Below are 20,412 nucleotides of genomic sequence, written 5' to 3'. Positions count from 1 at the left end.
CTTCATAGCAACGTAGTCTGATACTTTAATGAAGTAATCATTCATTAAAATAGTCTGTCTTCTCCCAATGAAACTGATTATATAAACTATATCAAAATTTCTACCACTTATAGTTTTTAAAACTGAAAAATAAATTTGTTAAAATTGAATGCACCTAATTTTCATAGTTGAAAGATGTGTATCTTTACTTAAAAATGGAGGGAAAATCTACCAGAAAGAGCAACCACAGCAAGTAATTCAAATTGTAGAAGCACATTCAGAGTCCTGTTTTTTTATACCAAAAGCATTCAAGGAGGGACTTCCCTGGTGGTGCAGTGGTTAAGAATCCGCCTGCCAATGCAGGGGACACAGGTTCGAGCCCTGGTCCAAGAAAATCCCACGTGCCGCGGAGCAACTAAGCCCGTGTGCCACAACTACTGAGCCTGCGCTCTAAAGCCCGCGAGCCACAACTACTGAGCCTGGTTGACACAACTACTGAAGCCCGCGCGCCTAGAGCCTGTGCTCCTCAACAAGCAAAGCCACTGCAATGAGAGCCCCGCGCAGCACAACGAAGAGTAGCCCCCGATCGCCACAACTAGAGAAAGCCCGCGTGCAGCAATGAATACCCAACGCAACCAAAAATTAAAAAAAAAAAAAAAAAGCAGTCAAGGAGGCAAATAAAAAATTGCAAATTGGATGTAATGGTACGTTTTCTCTTGGTAAACCTTTAAAATGTCCTAAGAATCCTATTTGTAACATTATTTTGATTGTGGAAAACTATCTTGTTTACAACAGGGCATCTGAAAGCACAATTAGTACAAATATCTGCTGTATCTCCTAAAAGATAAGCTTCTCTTAATTTTCGGATATTACAAATTGAGACTGCTCATTTTGTGTAAGTTACCACTTCTAAGTATAGGAGATTCTGCCATTGTGACCGAGTCTGCTGCAGGAGCGCACAACCTCCTGAGACTGGCAGGGTCAGCTGAGGATTTTTTTTTTTAAATTAATTAATTAATTAATTAATTAATTTATGGCTGTGTTGGGTCTTCGTTTCTGTGCGAGGGCTTTCTCTAGTTGCGGCAAGCGGGAGCCACTCTTCATCGCGGTGCGCGGGCCTCTCACTATCGCGGCCTCTCTTGCTGCGGAGCACAGGCTCCAGACGCGCAGGCTTGCGGCAAGCGGGAGCCACTCTTCATCGCGGTGCCCGGGCCTCTCACTATCGCGGCCTCTTTTGTTGCGGAGCACAGGCTCCAGACGCGCAGGCTCAGTAGTTGTGGCTCACGGGCCCAGTTGCTCCACGGCATGTGGGATCCTCCCAGACCAGGGCTCGAACCCGTGTCCCCTGCATTGGCAGGCGGATTCTTAACCACTGCGCCACCAGGGAAGCCCTCAGCTGAGGATTTTACTTACTTGCTATCAACTGCTGTAATCGCAAATAAATGGATATTGTTATTTCTTGTATAATATTGACTCAATGCACCTAAAATATGCTTTAAAGACTTAGTTTGGTTCGATGCTCTATTAACCTTTTAAACGATTTTTGTTATTTGATTTCATGTGCATAAACACACCATCCATCCATCCTTTTACAGCCTTCGGGGCAGGCACATCAGCCCTGAGGTGCTGCAGGCTTGTGAACACGTAACCCAGTTCTCAGAAAGCGGCGCCTCTGCGCTTGGTAGAGCACACACTTTGAAATGTGCTATTAGAAATATCTGATTTAGCAGGCTTATTCCTTGTCCCCCTGGGAACTTGGTTCCTCTTAATTTGGCCACGTGGAAAGGGGAGTGGGCAGGGGGTGACAACTGGAACAGCAGAGGCACCTGTAACGCCAACTAGGAAGGCAGTGTCACCTGAGGACGCTAGTGGAAGAGTAAAAAGTAAAAAGCCCCAGAAAATTCTGCCCTCCTGAGTGGATTAGCGCATTGGTGCACCGCCTCTCAAGCCGTGGAGTCCATTCTAACCCCAGGGAATCTTGGCACCGCACAGAGTCTGGGCCAGCAGGTCTGGGGCGGGGCCTGAGACCCTGCATGTCTAAGCCCTTAATTCTTTTCCCCTTTATGAAGCTCCCAGGGCAGGCAGAGGATGAGGGTTCTCGAGCTACACTCTGAGTAGTGAGGTATAATTTCCAGTGTGATGGACTATCTTCATATTTTAATGTTTCATGAAGCTTGTGTTTTTATGCACAGTATATCTTGTTGGATGACCCCTAAGCAAGTAATAAATACTGAGAAATTTCCCACCAAACAAGGTTACAAATTATTTTGCCCTTTAAAAGAATAACACTTCACGGAGTTCCCTGATGGCCTAGTGGTTAGTATTCCAGGCTTTCACTGCTGTGGCCCTGGGTTCAGTCCCTGGTCAGGGAACTGAGATCCTGCAAGCCCCAAGGCACGGCCAAAAAAAGAAAAGAAAAAAAAAGAATAACACTTCAGTTACCTGTATAATTTACAAAAGCAGTGGTGAAATGTTCTGCTGTGTATAAAATCGTACTTTATCCTTTTATTTTCACAGGGCAATACACAATTAGGCAATGAGTATCATGTAAAACTGATAGCAACAACTTAACATATTTCTATTTTCATTTTAGGTTTTTATTTTATTTTTTAACATTCTCTGAAACCTTTCCTTTTTTTATATTTATTCAACACTTATCGTTAAGAATTTTAGTACATATACTAAGAGCCAAGTACTGTCATATTCTGATCTGCTTACATCTAGGATTTTTAACTACTTAAAAACATTTAACATATTTCTTTCCCTCCAGCAAACTCTATCAAACTTTTCCCTTCAATAGGATTCTTTCAGAAGTTGCCAGACACCACCTCTGAGCTCTAACTCAGTAATCGGCAACTGCGGCACCACAAGTGGAAATCTCTTGATAATAGGGTCAGTGGTTTCATCGAATACAACACAGGTGATCCTAGCTGAGGAAGCCTGGCTTCTTCACAGGAGCATATCCCAAACTACAAACCTAAGCACCCAATTCTCTTGTTGACTGTATCTTTGCCAGAGGACCATAGACTAATTTTTATGGGATCAAGAATATAAATAAGTACATGTTCCCTATAAGAACTGTCTTAATTCTACTCCCCTTTATGAAATAAAGGCTCTTTGAAAAATCCGAAAGGTTCGGGAAGCAAACGCCGTGTTCTGATGTTCAGCCATCTGTCCTTTTCAAGTAACCACGTTCTATGAACGGTCGTGCTGCTACAGCAGAATGCAGGCAGGATTGATCAATGAAGTTCCAAAAGTTGTATTCAGAGAACACAATTTTATAAAGACTGACAGTTTAATTAAGACAAAAAAAGCGAAAACATTCATATGTGGTGACGATTTAAACAACATGAGACTTTAAGGTGAACAGCCTTCTGACAGTCATCAACACTAAAAGGATGAAAGACCCTGCTTTCTACAAAAACCACGATGTGAAATTTAGGAAAACATTATTAAATGTGGCATAGTTTAAAAAAAAAAAAGGCCCCAAAGAAAAACAAATATTTTTTTTTTGAGAAACAGTATTTCTCAATGTCAAACTGAGTGATGTTTATATCATTATAATCAACATAATTATTTTATCTTTTGGCTTCCAGTTGGAATTTTAGAAAATACTTGCAAGAAAATAGTTCTGAAAGTGCTTCCTCTTAAGTTCTTTGGTACCATTTGGTCATTTTGATAGTTATCAATCCATTAAGTAGGTACTTTAACACATATGTATCAACAAAAATGCAACAAGAAGTACAAATGTTTAGAAAACCACAATTGAAGAATATATTGTATTTTTGACCTCACGGAAAACAGAACTGTAAAATTTTACTTGTGTTTCTGTGACAAAGATGTCTGTACTGACTACAAGAACATCTCTAACTAGATTTAAAGAAATGTTACATAAAACATCCCTTTTTGATTATTAGAATAACTGTCCTATGTACTTTTTCTTAAGTAGAAGAGGCAAGTTTCAGCTTGAAAAAAGGATAATTTTGAATTTCATAAAGTCATACTCTTTTGTGCCTTCTGATTCAGCGAGTGCCAGCATCTAGAATTTAATGTCAGTTGCAGAACGTTAAGGATTATTCTTTTATTTCAGCTAATTTTCTTCCTGCAGCATTTTCTCTATCTCCTTATCCCAGTTTTCATCTCGTTTCTCTGATTCTGTCACCACTTCGTATTCTTGAAGTTCCTGTTGTAGTTCCTTCTCCCAATCTGCAGAATCCTCTAAAAGAAACAAATGAGAAAAAAAAAAAAAAAAGATTCTGAATTTTTAATGCCGGTCTTAACAATGCAGTCCACTATAATTACCTGTGTAAGTCCTACCACGGAAATATTTACCGTGTCAGGCTTCAGCACTGTGTGCGCTCAAAAAAATTGAACAGATTTTTAACTAATATGATTAGAAAGATAAACTTATTAAATGTAGAAGCAAAGGTATCAGATGTTGTCAGTAAATTTTGCATGTTATTTTTCTTTACCTAGGCCTCTAATTTTTCCTTCTATTTAAATGGATAATTGATAATTAATATTTGGTCGCAAATTAATTTTTACCACTACCAATGATGATGATGGTAGCAAAAACAGCTAGCATTTCTCGAGCACTCACTCAGCCAGGCCTAGGGCTAAGTGCTCTCTACATATCACTCTTTTCATCCTTAGAACAATACGTGGACCACAGATACAGTTATACACATTTGAAAGATGGGGAAATGGAGGCTTATAGGTTAAGTGACTTGCCCAAGGTCACACAGCTTGACAGTGACAGACATACGGATGGAACCACATCTGCAGGGCTCCACAGTCTGTGCTTAGTGGTCTCCCACGAGTGGCAAAAGACACTGAAAGGACCTGAAGTCAGGCAGTCTCTCACCAAAGCCTGGCCCCCCATGTGGGCTCTACCTGAGCTCTCACACTGGTGAGATTTAGAGCTGCAACTCGCCACTTGGACGCTCAATATACGTGTGTATGCAAATACATATGTATAGGATAAGGCATCTGCTACGTTGTGTTATAAAACAGCCAGAAAACAAACCAGCTATTTAAAAAGTAAAAGCTAAAATTCATTTTCATCTTTTAAAAATAAACCTTAAACTTAGTACCTATAGAGAAAAGAAAAACCAAATGTTTTCAATTTTTTTATAGCAGTGACCATGTTGCGTAGCAAAACACCGATTTCATGAATATTAGGTGCTTACTGGGTGCTAAGCTCTACGTTAGGTGCTGTAGGGGATAAAAAGACAAGGTGTACCTGCCCTTGAGGAACTTACAATTTAGCTGGGGGGCCAAGACAACTAATATATGAAAGAATATTAAGTGGTCCAAATTATAAGTAGGGCAGGGATTCAAAGAAAGAATAGCTTGCCCGGAACGGCCAGCCAATGCCACGTGCATCCTGACCAGGCTTCCTTCCAGTCTCCGTGGCTCTCTGCTACTAGTTGTCACCAGCAAGAAGGGAAGCAGGGCACAGTCTGCTCGAGCTACTGCCTGCTGCACGTGGGGCGCATGCCCGCCTTCCTTCCGCGGTGGCCAGCAGCCATCGTATCAGAAAATAGATGGGGTACGAGGGGTCTGGGGGGAGCGAGCCCAGATTTTCACTTCCCCACTCGCTTCTCTTTCCCCCACCAGCCGCTTTCCCCAGCAGTTCTCTCCTGCAGAGTCCCTCTGCAGTGTGCAGTGTGCAGTGTGCACGTGGGCAGGCGGTTCACCTCTGGGAGGTCAGCTTTCTCACCAGTGCTTTCTGCACAACAGTGGGAACAGCTGGCTTCCGCAATGGTTAAGTCTCTGAAGGCTTCATGAATGATGATTAACCCAAGCCTTTGCTTGTCGTCTAGTAGAAAGCCAGTAATTTGTCCTGATGTGCCAAAGAACGCAGCCCCATCACTTGCACTTTTTTTCTAAATTACCTTAGTTTTTAAGCTAATTTGGTTTTTTAAAGGCAGCCTACTCCTTCCCAGAAGCGATGTGCTAGTGGCACACAGCAGCTGGGAAAAGAGTCTTCTACCTACAGTATAAACCCCAGCAGGACGCAGCTTTGAAAGCAGAAGGCCGGAGGGTAGCATCTCCACGTGAAGGGGTGCGCTTGCTTTCTTGCCCGCTCCTGGCCATGTGTCCTCAGGGCTGAGATGCCTTGGAAGACTCACTTAACCTCTCTGGGTCTGTTTCTCCTTTCTATGCCTCTGTGCTTAGAAGGGCAGAGGGACAGGAGATGAGGTCATGTGTGCTAGAATCCACCTTCTAGTGGGGAACAGAGAAGCAGTTTTGATGCAAAAGTTACAACACAGTTTTGTGTATCTGCTCCAGAATAACAATTTTCTACGGTCAGCTTCGGCACTGGGGACAAGAACGGTGATGTCGTTGGCTTTGTACCTTCCAGTGCGACTGTCTCCTCCTCTTTTTTGTCCAGCACCAGCTGCTCCATTTCCTTCCTCAGATCCTCCTGATCGAAGTTACAGGAATCAAAGGCGTCACTGACAAACTCAGAAACACCTGGGCTGGTAGAAATCTCCTCTTCATCCTGAAATGCAACAAATGAGCTCTGGAAGTGGTTTTTGAAGCGACATATAGAGACTAGAGCTCGTGTTTATGGTCATCTCACAATTTAATGCAGCCTCATTCCCTTCCTCTGCTAGTCGGATGGTCGCTGCTCTCCACCTCCTAACCCGCACACTGGCTCGGTAACCACATGAGCTACCACCTGAATCTCTACGCTCATTCATGGTCTGGATCACTCCAATCGTTCTGTCCCATCCCCGACGAGCACATCTTGAACTACTGATGCCAGGGAATCGTCTCATGTCTCAGCTGTAGGTCCTTAACTCTTCAAGTACCGGACCCCTCTTCTTCAGAACAGATAAGACCCATATTCATAAGTAGTTTTGAAATGGTATCTGAGATAGTCAACACAGAGTTACTTCATTTCCAGACATCAACTACTAGGTATAATGTAAAACTGTATTACCTCTTGAGTTTTAAGTTGAGGTTTGATTACGACAGGTGGCGTTTTGGGCCGTACTGCCTCTAAGAAGTGAGAATAAAAGAGACAAGAATTGCTTGATTCAATTCTGAATACATATTATAATAACAACTAAATTATCCACAAGCATGATCACACTAAATAATTTACAGAAATTAGCTTTTAATGTTATGCTTTCCGTTTTTCTGCAGTAAGAACTACCCAGATGAAACCATCTCAGCCTCTTTCTTTTGGGGATCTTTTTAATATATATCATCATATTCAATACCCCTTATGTAAGATTTCTAGCAGGAAATAAATTTTGACTTCAGTGTTAGCAAAATGCATTGAAGAACAGTTCTGCTCTTTCTTTTAGGATAATGAGAATGAAGTTATTTATCAAGTTTTCCTTTTCTCACAAAGTAAAATGTAACGCTCAGGCACAGTAGCTCCTCTTTCTCAGAGGCTGCATTTTCTATCTTCTCAACCTTACCACACATACAGTCTTTACTGAATCCTGTCTTAAGCCCATCTTGATACATGGGCAGTATTGGGTAAAATGGCATTTTCCAATAAAAGTAATAAAGAAGGAATGCTAAAGAATGAGAGACAACTGGGATTCATATTAACATCTACATGCAAAATGCCAAATGGTACTGTGTAGAGCAGATTCATTACATTCCTCTGACCCTAAATGCAGTGTCAGGTACCTTCCTAGTGGTCCATACAACCTGTGCCTTAGGACACATTGTTTTGTGTAATCATGTAAAATTCCATGAACGGATAAGTCTCCATTTATAACGGGTACCTATACACAGCAGGTGTTCGTTAAACGTTAAAAATGTGACACAAAATACATATCTTATTTCAATTGTTATTATAGGTATTAAATCACTGCCGATATTATAAACCACTTTCCCCAGAAACCAGGGGTAAAACTGTCAGAATAAGGAAGAGTCACATGTGTAACTGACCGGTGTCTAGCTCCAGGCTGGATATCTTAGCTCTGTTCTACAGACGGGAGCACTGGGGAAATGAGCAGGCTGAATGGAAGACTGAGAAACGAAGAAGAGCAGGGAACTGAGTCAGCGGAGAACAGAAGGTATAAAAAGGGCAAGGAAAGAGATGGGAAGACGACTGGTGACGGAGGGAGAAATAAAAAACCCGAAGAACGAGAAAAAGACAGCAAAGTAAAAGAAAGCTGGGGGAAGACAGTGAGCAGGGTCAGAGAGAGGGCAACAAGGGAAGAATGAGCATTTTATCTGGAAAGAAAAGAACTTTCCCTAAGATGACGATGACATTTCTGGTATATACACGATGACAAGCTCATGAGAGTCTCTAAATGAAGAATATTTTAAAAGTAACTCTTTTGTTTTTTTCCCGCAGACTGACGTCTTCTCTGAATATACCTGTCAGTGGCAACTCATCCTCTCTGCCGTGGCTCTTCTCCTCCTTCCCGGTAGCCTGCTGCTGGGCCGCCAGAGCCGTGAGCTGGGCTGACTGCTTAATCAGGGAGACGCGGTAAAAGTAGTTCCTCCAAAACACTTCTTCCTTCACACTTTCAAAGACAAGCAACAACGCGTTTGAGAAGGCATGCATAAAGTGTGTGCAGGGTTTAGCTGTTGCAGTGGAGATGGGAATAGATGACTTTTAGGGACATTTTCGAATCTGAATGAGGCTCAAATGAAATTCTCATTTGCTTTTGAATTGAAAGCTGAATAACAGGATAAAGAGAATAGCTATCTTCTCCACAGCAGCAAAAGACAAGTTTATAGAACACCAACGAAACCTCAGTGTTTCTTGGTATTTTAATACCAACACTGCCCTCAGCAGAAGAAAACAGGGTACTGCTGTCAAAGCACCATGAGCGACCTGGGAGACGGAAGCAGAGCCGGGGCTCCAACTGTTTGCTGTTTACCGAAGGATTAAACGCTTTCAAGCAGTGAGAATAAAGTATTGTGGGTGTTGCTCCTCATGAGAGGAAATGTTTGGTAGCTTGCAAATAACTAGCAATCAGTAACAGTTAGCAATGAGGTGGAAGGTGGTTGATAAAAAAAAGACTGAAGTGCAGTTCAACCTGAGAACTCTCAGTGGTTCTCAAACTTGGCTGCACATTAGAGGCACCTGGGGTGGGGCGTTGGTGCCCAAGAGGGGTAAGGTAAGTATCCATACGGGGGTGGCCTGCAATGGAGAGTGAGAGCCTGAGCAGAGAGAGGAGGGTGTCTAAGCTCGGGGGTGGGTGGTGGTGAAAAAGGAAGATTGGTCACTCGCAAGGGGATTGATTGCTTAAGTAAAAATATTAAGGATAGTGGAAACCAGGTTTCTCACCATCAGAAAAGGGAGTTACAATCATGGAAAGGGAAAACTCTAGAATGATCCCTGTTGTGAAGTATCACTGTGAACACATGGCTTTCATTTGAGAGAGATGCAAACAAGTCCATGTGTGTGTATATGAGCACACTAGCTCTGTCCACTCAGTGGGCCAAGGAGTAGTGACACCCCAATAACCATGAGCATGCCTAATGCTTAGACCTTGGTTTCTAAACACCACTTTCCACTAAAAGGAACCAGAACTCCTTGGATAAATGGCCAATTCTAGGGTTACAGCAGGGGAAGAACAAGGTGAGCCTGGAGGACTATCTCATGCCAGAAAGGAAGTGCTCAAAAAATGATAGGGAGACTTCCCTGGTGGCGCAGTGGTTAAGAATCCGCCTGCCAATGCAGGAGACATGGGTTCAAGCCCTGGTCCAGGAAGATTCCACATGCCGCGGAGCAACTAAGCCTGCGAGCCACAACTACTGAGCCTGCGCTCTAGAGCCCACGAGCCACAGCTACTGAGCCCATGTGCCACAGTTACTGAAGCCCGTGCACCTAGAGCCCGTGCTCTGCAACAAGAGAAGCCACTGCAATGAGAAGCCTGCACACTGCAACGAAGAGTAGCCCCCGCTCGCTGCAACTGGAGAAAAGCCCACACGCAGCAACGAAGACCCAACACAGCCAAAAATAAATAAATAAATAAATAGATAAATAAAAAAAAAAAAAAAAAAAAAAGAATCCGCCTGCCAATGCAGGGGACGTGGGTTCGAGCCCTGGTCCTGGAAGATCCCACATGCCGCGGAGCAACTAAGCCCACGAGCCACAACTACTGAGCCCACGCGCCACAACTACTGAAGCCCACACACCTAGAGCCCGAGCTCCGCAAAGAGAAGCCACTGCCATGAGAAGCCCGCGCACCGCAACAAAGAGTAGCCCCCGCTCGCCGCAACTAGAGAAAGCCCATACGCAGCAACGAAGACCCAATGCAGCCAAAAATAAAGAAATAAAATAAATAAATTTAAAAAAAGAAAAAAGAAAAAATGTCCCAAATGATAAAGGTTGTACTTCTGTATGTCAGGAAGGAAAAGTCCAGAAGTCTTATATTTGTATGTGATGGCTCATTTTTGTTTTGTTTTAATATGGAAATTTCAACAAAACAAAAGTAGAGAGACTAGAACAATGAACCCTCATGTACCTGTGACCTAACTTCAACACTTACCAGCATTCTGCCAACCACGTTTCAAAATCTATGCCCCTCTCCCCTGCATAAATGCTTTTCTTTGGGTGGGGTTGGAATATTTTAAGGCAATGCCAGGCATCATGTCCTTTCATCCATAAATACTTCAGTAAATATTCCTAACAGATAAAGACTCATAAAAAATAACCCTAATTTCTAAATCTTCCCTAACAGAATAAGCAGTAGGAAACTGGAATTATATTACTCAATGGGCAGTTTTCGTAGCTGGTGACAAAACAAAAATACTATTTGTCAAATATCAATTCTCCAAAGCTTAAAAGAAATCTAAAATTACTGTTAGCAGCGAGAGGGAGTGCAGAATTGGCAATAACCAAAACTACATGCCTGCCACGAGCACCCCAGGCCACACGTCTGAGCGCCTCAGGGCCTCTGGACAGTCCTGAGAAGCCAGCAGAGAGCCCAACGTGTGGCTTGGGGTGATTCGAATGGTCTTCGAGTTGCGGGAGCACATCTGACCCCAGAGCTTTGCCACTCTTCTCTCAAAGGCAGCCCGTGGGGGCAGGAGGCACCGGGCGGCTCTGAAGGCTGGTGCCGAGGCCCCAAGGAGCAGTGAGACAGCCAGGGACTGAACTCCCGCACAGCAGAGACCAGGAGCCCAGGGCTCTGCACTCAGGGACAGTTGGTACAGCTGAGAACGGGGGCACATGGCTGTACTGAAGCCGCAGGGCTCAGGCTCTCCCCGTTGTTTGGCCTACAGCCAGGCTGGAGGCCGAGGAGTCCTCTGGGGGAAGCCACCCGGCCCAGGGCTACTGAGCCGCCCTGCCCAAATGGCCCTGGGGAGCACACAGTCCCAAAGGATGGGTAAGAAAAGCCTGCAGCATGAACCACAGAGCCCAAATCCAAGATGCAGGGAAAGAGCATAGCGAAAAGGGTATCTCAAGAAAGCCAGACTTCATGTCCTCAGAGAACAGCAAGATACTGCATCAAGCAACAAGAAGAGAGTCATAAAACAGGAACAGTCACGGAACACCAAAGACCGCTGACTTTAAAAATGGGGCAGATTCAAAAGAAGGCACTGGAATTAGAAAAGGTGAGGAAGAACCCATGGTGGCAGAGGGGAAGGGAGGTGGCCTCTGCTGATGGCCATGTCACAGAAGTCAGGATGCATGTGCTGGAGCTTAATGGACAAGCAGAGATCTGCAGAGGGGAGAAGCCTCGGGTGGGAAGCAGAACAAGACCGCTGCTGCCAGACAGCAGAGACTGAGTGGAGAAAAGGCAGCGGCCAGGTCCTGATGGGCCTCGGGAGACCTTAATTTTATTCAGGAGGGCGTGGGCACTTCTGCTGTTTTTATAGGAAAATTCGTTCTACCTTCTAACTGGGGATAAAAGAGCACATATCATCTGGACCCCAAAATTCCTGAAAAGTCCACCCTGAGTTTTGATTCTATGGCACCCTATGTGGGGCGTGGGGGTTGGGAGGGTGCTGCTGAAGGGCCGCAGAGCCCCTTTTCACAAAGAGCGTCTGAGAGCATCCTGGCCCCCATCCCATGCTTCTTCCCCGATACCTGCTACATGACCAGGGCCATACATGCCACTCCAGCTCGAGAGCCCACTGCTTACAGTTTAGGAACAAGGGCAAATCTCATCCTGCTCAGGAGCTCGTCCTCTTGGAGCATGACCAGGGCGACAGGGTACATCTGATCAAAGTCAAAGTTAAACTGCACGCCGGCTGGAGGGTCACGAAGGAAGTTCCTCTTGTCCTTTCATAAAAAGAGGAAAAACATAGGGAAAATCATAGACTGCAATTAATAAGTAATAACACACCACTGATCTGACACACTGAATTCTCCTAAATGCTTCAGCCGCAAAGTACACTGAGCTGTCATTAACCTGCCTGCCTTAGAGAGAGTGGAGAATGACCAATCCTTTCATATATTCTTTAACGGTTTCAACTGGAGAGAGCATCATGGGAGGCCTACAGCCAGGCCGGAGGCTGAGGAGTCCTCTGGGGGAAGCCACCCGGCCCACGGCTACTGAGCTGCCCTGCCCAAACGGCCCTTTGGGCAGGGTGGCAAGTGTTCAGCCAAGGTTCGGCAAGTGAACCAACAATGAGCCTTTCCCCTGCCTGGCCATGATCTGTGGAGAAGCAGCACTGTGTCTTTCTCAGTCACCATTGCATTCCCAGGGCATTTCTTGCCAATCAGACAAGAAAAAGAAATGAAAGGAATCCAAATTGGAAAGGAAGAAGTAAAACTGTCATTGTTGGCAGATGACATGATACTATACATAGAAAATCCTAAAGATGCCACCAAAAAACTACTAGAGCTCATCAATGAATCTGGTAAAGTTGCAGGATACAAAATTAATATACAGAAATCTGTTGCATTTCTATACACTAACAATGAAATATCAGAAGGAGAAATTAAGAAAACAATCCCATTTACCATCACATCAAAATGAAATAAATACCTAGGAACAAATCTAATAACTAAGGAGGTAAAAGACCTGTACTTGGAAAACTATAAGACAATGATGAAAGAAACTGAAAACAACACAGATGGAAAGATATACCATGTTCATGGATTAGAAGAATTAATATTGTTAAAATAACCATACTACCCAAGGCAATCTACAGATTTAATTCAATCCCTATCAAAATACCAATGGCATTTTCTGCACAACTAGGACAAATAATTCTAAAATTTGTACAGAAACACAAAAGACCCTAAATAGCCAAAGCAATCTTGAGAAAGAAGAACAGAGCTGGCTCATGCTCCCTGACTTTAGACTATATTACAAAGCTACAGTCATCAAAACAGTATGGTACTGGTACAAAAACAGACATATAGATCAATGGAACAGAATAGAGAACCCAGAAATAAACCCATGCACTTATGGTCAATTAATCTATGACAAAGGAGGCACGAATATACAATGGGAAAAGACAGTCTCTTCAATAAATGGTGCCGGGGGGACTTCCCTGGTGGCGCAGTGGTTAAGAATCCACCTGCCAATCCAGGGGACATGGGTTCGAGCCCTGGTCCAGGAAGATCCCACATTCCATGGAGCAACTAAGCCCGTGTGCCCCAACTACTGAGCCTGAGCTCTAGAGCCCACGAGCCACAACTACTGAGCCCGTGTGCCGCAACTGCTGAGGCCCGTGCGCCTAGAGCCCGTGCTCCACGAGAAAAAGAAGCCACCGCAATGAGAGGCTCGTGCACCGCAACGAAGACTGGCCCCTGCTCACCGCAACTAGAGAGAGCCCGCACACAGCAATGAAGACCCAACGCAGCCAAAAATGAATCAATCAATCAATAAATGGTGCTAGGAAAAATGGACAGCTACATGTAAAAGAATGAAATTAGAACATTTTCTCATACCATATACAACAATAAACTCAAAATGGATTAAAGACCTAAATATAAGACCATTAAACCCTAAAACTCCTAGAAGAGAACACAGGCAGAACAGTCTTTGACATAAACCGTAGCAATATTTTTGGATCTGTCTCCTAAGGCAAAGGAAACAGAAGCAAAAATAAACAAATGGGACCTAATTAAACTTAAAAGCTTTTGCACAGCAAAGAAAACCATTCACAAAATGAAAAGACAACCTACTGAATGGGAGAAAATATTTGCAATATATTAAAAAATGGGCAGGAGACCTGAATAGACATTTTTCCAAAGAAGACATAGAGATGGCCAACAGGCACATGAAAAGATGCTCATTATCGCTAATCATCAGAGAAATGCAAATCAAAATCACAATGAGATATCAACTCACACCTGTCAGAATAGCTTTCATCAAAATGACCACAAATAACGTTGGAAAGGATATGGAAAAAAGGGAACCCTCTTACACTGTTGATGGGAATGTAAATTGGTGCAGCCACTGTGGAAAACAGTATGGAGGTTTCTCAAAAAACTAAAAATAGAGCTACTATTTTTGGCCGCGTTGGTCTTCGTTGCTGCAGGCGGGCTTTCTCTAGTTGCGGTGAGCGGGGGCTACTCTTTGTTGCAGCGCACGGGCTTCTCTTGTGGTGGCTTCTCTTGTTGTGGAGCACGGGCTCTAGGCGCCCAGGCTCAGTAGTTGTGGCTCGCGGGCTCCAGAGCGCAGGCTCAGTAGTTGTGGTGCACAAGCTTAGTTGCTCCACGGCATGTGGGATATTCCCGGACCAGGGCTCAAACCTGTGTCCCCTGCATTGGCAGGCGGATTCTTAACCACTGTGCCACCAGGGAAGTCCCAAGTGAATTATTCTTCATGCTGCTGCACTCAGGCTTAGGTTAAGATACCTTAAACTAAGGGTTAGTGAATTCACAATCCATTAAGAGGCAGTCAACACAGTAACAAAATAAAATGCATCATACAAACATTTTATCATTAATATATTAAAACTGAAGTCTCATTAAAAAGAAATCCAGGAATTCCCTGGCAGTCCAGTGGTTAGGACTCAGTGCTTTCACTGCTGGGGCCTGAGTTCAATCCCTGGCTGGGGAACTAAGATCCCACAAGCTGTGCAGTGTGGCCAAAAGAAAAAAAAAAAAAAAAAAGAAATCCAACCCAAGACTGTGTTAGAGAAAACATGCCCATCACAGAAGACCCTCGTATGGCCCATGACTGCATGGTCAGTACATAATGTGGACATTCGGAGTGGGCAGCACTGTGAATCTCCAGCGCACCAGTACCTACTATGCCCAACCTGGAAGAGCTCTGACAGAGTCCATGTTTCTCTTGGACCAGTTCTCTTCAGTTAGTCAAGAAGCAAACAAAATGAAAGATCCAAGGGCAAATAAAGCTTTCCTGGATTAGGCAAATTTCCTAGGGAATGAGGATGGTTTTGAACTCCTCTGAGATGGAGCAGGACTCACACTGATTAACATATAAAGGAATGTCTCCAAACCACCCCCTTTCCCACAGACTGAGCATAACCAAGGCAAAAGGCTGTTGTTTTGGACCACTCAAACAATTAAGACTGATTGTTGCTATTCGATTTTTTTTTTTCTTAAACACCTTTTTTGTTTGTAAATATGATACACATCCATTTTTTGAAAATTCAAAACACCAAAGAAAAACATAGTCAAAAATCCCAACACCCACAGACAACCGTAGTAAGATATTTCCTCAAACACCCTCCCGGATGCGTGTCTCTCTGGAAACATGCACGTGTCTGTGTGAATACAACTTGATGTAAATAGGAAGATACTTGCAGCCTGTGGATCATCTGTTTTTCCTTTCCACTCAGAGTCGTGAACATCTTTCCATCTCCAATGTAGCTATGTCTACCCTGAATGAGCCATAATTTACTTAACCAGGCCCACTTCAGTAGTCATTTAGATTGGTTCTAATCTTTCCTTATAGAGAACCGTGCAAGTAACATCACTTTACAAACAATTTTTATTCCCTTCTAAAGTGATCTTTTTAGACTAAATTCCTGGAAGTGGGATTTCTAATCCAAGAGTATGATTATTTTGACAGATTGCCCAAACTCTCCTCCAGAAGATGGTAGCAGTTTATACTGCTACTAATAGCGTCAGTTTCATCTCATTTTGCTCATATTGGATTTTAACAATATTTTTGGTTTCTGATAATTCCTACATTAATAAGGCAAGAACAATTCTGAGCCTAAATGGATTTTATTTTATTATTATTATTTTTTGGCTGTGCCACACAGCTTGTGGGATCTTAGTTCCCCAACCAGGGATCAAACCCGGGCCCTCGGCAGTGAAAGCGTGGAGTCCTAACCACTGGACCGCCAGGGAATTCCCCCTAAATGGATTTTAGTTATTTTACCTTCCAAAATAAACATTTCAAAGCCTGAAGTTGTCCCAATCATGTTTCACCTGGGTTTCTACACCGGCCTCCTAATGGGCACCTGTCTCCAGTCCCACTTCTCCCACCCCAAGAAAAACATATTTTACCTATGACTACAATCCTTCAATGACTCCTTGCTGCCTTTAAGATAAAACCTAAACTTATCAGAATGGTATGATAAGGTCCTCATGACCTCTGCCTATCTACTTCTTCACCTGCATCCTACAGTCCGGTCAGACACAAATGCTCGCGATACCCCCACCTTAATGCCAAACCCGGCCTCACGTCCCCCAAGCATCCACACACTCTCCTAAGACTCAACTCGGCTCCAGTGTCGTTATTTCTGGGAAGCTTCCTTGGGATCATCCTTTTCCCGCTCCACAATAAATGAGATGCTCCTCTCGCTGCACGTCCTTAGCGTCCTGTATTACATTCCTCATTCCAGGGAATAATCCTGTATGTGCGTTCATCGAGCAGCTCTCTAGCAAGCCTACGGGCTCCTGCAGCAGGGTGGATCTCATTTATCTCAAGTCCTAGGAGAAGGCTTGGCCTAGAGTAGTTACTAAGTTCGGTCTGCTGAATTGAGTTCTCACAAGTCTCTAATGACAAATGTACTATCAACTTCTTTTCATGTATTACGTGGCCCTATGTGGCCCTCCAATATAAAGAGCTTAAAGGGTTACTCTGCTATACACTCTGAAGTGTCCCAAACTAGTGCCTGGTAAGTTAGAGAATGTCAGGCAACTCCGGCAGAGACTGCTAACCGTCTCCCAGTATCCATTTCTACCTTCCTTTCTTTCAGGATCACAACTCTGAGTTCCAGCTGGGCATGTGGCCACACAGCCAGAGACCGGATTTCCAGGCTCCCTGGAGTACAGGGGTGGCTGTGTGTCTAAGCTGCCAAAGGGGTGTGTGCCTGAGTGATAAGTGCAGTTTGCGGGTCTCGTCCTTCAGGTGGTCTGGTACAGCCACCTCTTTCCCAGTTCCCACAGGCTGGAACACAGTCATGCACACCATGTCCTAGGGGCTGCTTGGGAGTAAGACAAGAAGAACTTAGGTCTCTAAGTGACTTCGTTGGGCAAAGCACACCTACTGAGACCACCTACCTCTGGACTGACTGTGAAGGGGAAGGAGGGAGGGAGGGAGAGAAACTCACAGCTCATTTAACCTACTGTGTTTTTAGATCTATTACAGCAATTGAATCTATTCCTTAACACATTCAGCAGCCACCATAAAGGATGATTTGAAGACTGTTTCGAAGCCTCTGGGTCATGCCGAAATCTTGGAAGCTCTCTCGTAGGCGTGCCTGGGTGCTATGTTTATTGCATCATTTATTCAGCAGATGATCATTTGGCACCTGCTATGCTCCGGGCTCCATGCCACCTGCTCAGCAGGGCAAAGCACAGATGGAGTCCCTGCCTTCACGGCACTTACATTCCAGCTGGGGGCGGTGGAGCAGGAAGACAGACACAAGGGTTTAGACTGCCAGGGCTCTGAGCTGGTGAGGCTCAGAACTGGGCGTGCAGGGCTGAAAGTGTGGTGAGGGAAGGCCTCTAGGAGATGTCATCTGAGCTGAGATCTTGTGGAATGGTGCAGGGTGAGGTTCCAGAAAGAAGGGCCAGCAAGCTCAAGGTACTAAAGCAGGACAAAGCTGGATCTAGTTGTACATCAGAAAGCAACAGTGGCTGGAGTGCTGGCAATCAGGCCAGTGGGGCACGAGGGAGCAGTGTGCAAAGCCAGGGGCCTTAGAAGCCAGCGGACGGAGTTTAGATCTTAGTCAACGAGAGATGAGACGCCACTAAAAGGGTTTGTGTAGGAGAGTGACACGAAGTGTGTTCACCATAAATGGACCCCTCTGGCTGCTGAGATGCACTTGTACTGGAAAGGGGCAAGGGTGGGACAACAGTCGGGATGGGATGCCTCGGGCAGAAGACGACAGCACCAGGAGCACGGTGATAGCAGTGAAGTGGACTAACGCCATGTCTGAACACAGCACTGTCAGGATGGCGGGGGAGGCAGGACTCAAGAAAGACTCCTCTAGAAAAAAGTGGTGGACAACTGGAGTCTTTTATTCTGACATGTAGAGGATGAGGAGAGGGACAGGTATGGGGAACAGAGGAGTTATGGGGACTCAGTTGGTATCTGACATTTACCCTCAAATGACACCGATTCTCACTGTCAAAATTTCCTTCTGGGGATAAATAATCAGTGTGTGATGTCAGTGTCAAGTTTGGCTGTAACATGGTAAACAAAATACATGGTGACCACAATGAACCTGGAATTGGATGCTTAGGCCTTTAAGGATTTACTAATGGGAAGAAAAAAACCTTAAAGTGCCCTGGGGCACTGGAAGGGAGGAAAAGCCCAGCTCTACATTTGTTTGTTTTCTAGACCAAGGTTCCATTTCTGACTTCGGTTAAAAAAAAAAGAAAAAAAAAAAAGAGTGGGTTAAAAGTAAAGCTTGAAAACCACTGATATAGTAAAAAGCCTTATTCGCTGTGTCCCATGCCCGGTGGGGTGCTGGATGCTGAGGACAGAGATCAAAGTCAGCCTCTGCTAAGAGTTCACAGCCCAGTGGAGACACAGATAAGAACTGAGGGTCAGGGACTTCCCTGGTGGCCCAGTGCTTAAGACTCCGCACTCCCAATGCAGGGGGTGTGGGTTTGATCCCTGGTCAGGGAACTAAGATCCCACACGCCGGACGTCCACGAAAAATAAAAAAAGTGAGGGTCATATCTGAGAGTCTCGGTCCCCACACCTATACAGTGGTGGTAAAAGCCCCTACCCACCTCACAGACATACCACGAGGCTCAAAAGAGATAATGTGTGAGAAAGTGTTTCCTGAAACTATCAGGTGCTACACGATTGTTAGGTGGTATCACTCCGTTCCCTCTGAAGTCCTGAGAGAACATTTTGTGGCGCAGCATATGGAATTTTCTTTCTTTCAATTTCAGTTTCAGACAAATACATATAGTAGTTAAAGAGAAAATTTAGAATACAATCATTTCATTCAGAAGAATTAGAATGCTGTCTAGAAACTTCATGATTGCACATCTCAAAAGACTGTCTTAATAACATAAAAGAATCCTTTTAAGGCTGAAAGAATTATTTTGTGTAATAGGCTAGACTTTTCCAATAAGAGAAAACTACCTAAGAAAAAAGCAAATTTAAAGTCAGTGAAAAAAAATGATGAAAGCTGATGTGTACATTCCTAACATCTCAAAATATTTTTAAAATTGTATAGAAGAAAAACATTCTGCTAAGGATAAAGTCATGATAGGAAGGAAGTATTTCTATACAGGGTATCGCAAGATACTTACAGCTGATAGGGCCAAGATTTGTTGTTGAATTGTTTCTTCATCATTACTATCAACCCATGGTGGTACTGCTACTTCTACAAGGTTTTTAATGGCAAAGAAGAAAAGAGAAAAAACAGGTTACAAGGGTTACACTGCGATCTGTGGATTGAAAGAATGAGAAAGCTTCCACATAACCATTTTAGCAATTTACTAATAAGTTCCAAATATGAACACTCATCACAATCTTCAGACTTGATGTATGAATCTTAGGCATGTATGCATTTGATAAAAAAATTCCTTAAATTATACAATGGAAAAATTGGACAATGCCTTGACCAGGTGACCAAAATCAACATCACTAACGAGGGAGAGATGGCCATTGTGGGCCTCCAGATGCAATATCCCGAGAAGGACATATCATCTATGTAGTATTCTGGCCAAGAATGAATAATCTGAATCTAATCATGAGGAAATATCAGACAAAGCCCAAATGAGAAATGGTCTATTTAAAAAAAGGAGGGGGGAGTATTCTTCAAAAACATTAATGTCATAAAAGATGAAGAAAGGCTGTGAAAATGTTCCAGATTATAGGAGGCTAAGAGACGTGACAAAAAGTGCAGTACTGTACCCAGGACTGGATGCTGTACTGAGGGGGAAAATGTATAAAGGACATTGCTGGGTCAAGTGACAAAATTAGACTATGAATATTATATCAATGTTAAATTTCCTAAAGCTGGTAACTGTACCATTGGTGTTTATGTAAGAGAATATCCCTACTTCTTAGGAAATGCACACTGAATGGAACGGAAAAAAAAGACACAGAGTGAGACACAGAACATAAATGATGAGGCAAATGGACTATG

General features: G+C 43.8%; 1 protein-coding gene across 2 annotated transcripts in view; it reads right to left on the bottom strand.

Annotated features, from left to right (window-relative positions):
* Nucleotides 1-3,236: 3,236 nt before the first annotated feature.
* Nucleotides 3,237-20,412, bottom strand: part of SYAP1 (synapse associated protein 1) — a 28,234-nt gene continuing 11,058 nt past the window's right edge. For both annotated transcript variants that reach the window (XM_061178339.1, XM_061178340.1), the window contains 6 exons: nt 19,571-19,644; nt 12,060-12,199; nt 8,335-8,483; nt 6,932-6,990; nt 6,340-6,487; nt 3,237-4,197 (listed from right to left, as the gene is read on the bottom strand). In XM_061178339.1, coding sequence (XP_061034322.1) covers nt 4,070-4,197; nt 6,340-6,487; nt 6,932-6,990; nt 8,335-8,483; nt 12,060-12,199; nt 19,571-19,644 — 698 coding nt within the window. In that variant the 3' untranslated portion in view covers nt 3,237-4,069. The remainder of the gene's footprint in view (nt 4,198-6,339; nt 6,488-6,931; nt 6,991-8,334; nt 8,484-12,059; nt 12,200-19,570; nt 19,645-20,412) is intronic.

The sequence above is a fragment of the Eubalaena glacialis genome, chromosome X (assembly GCF_028564815.1).
Source record: "Eubalaena glacialis isolate mEubGla1 chromosome X, mEubGla1.1.hap2.+ XY, whole genome shotgun sequence".
NCBI lineage: Eukaryota > Metazoa > Chordata > Mammalia > Artiodactyla > Balaenidae > Eubalaena > Eubalaena glacialis.
This window is presented reverse-complemented; position numbering and strand designations above follow the sequence as displayed.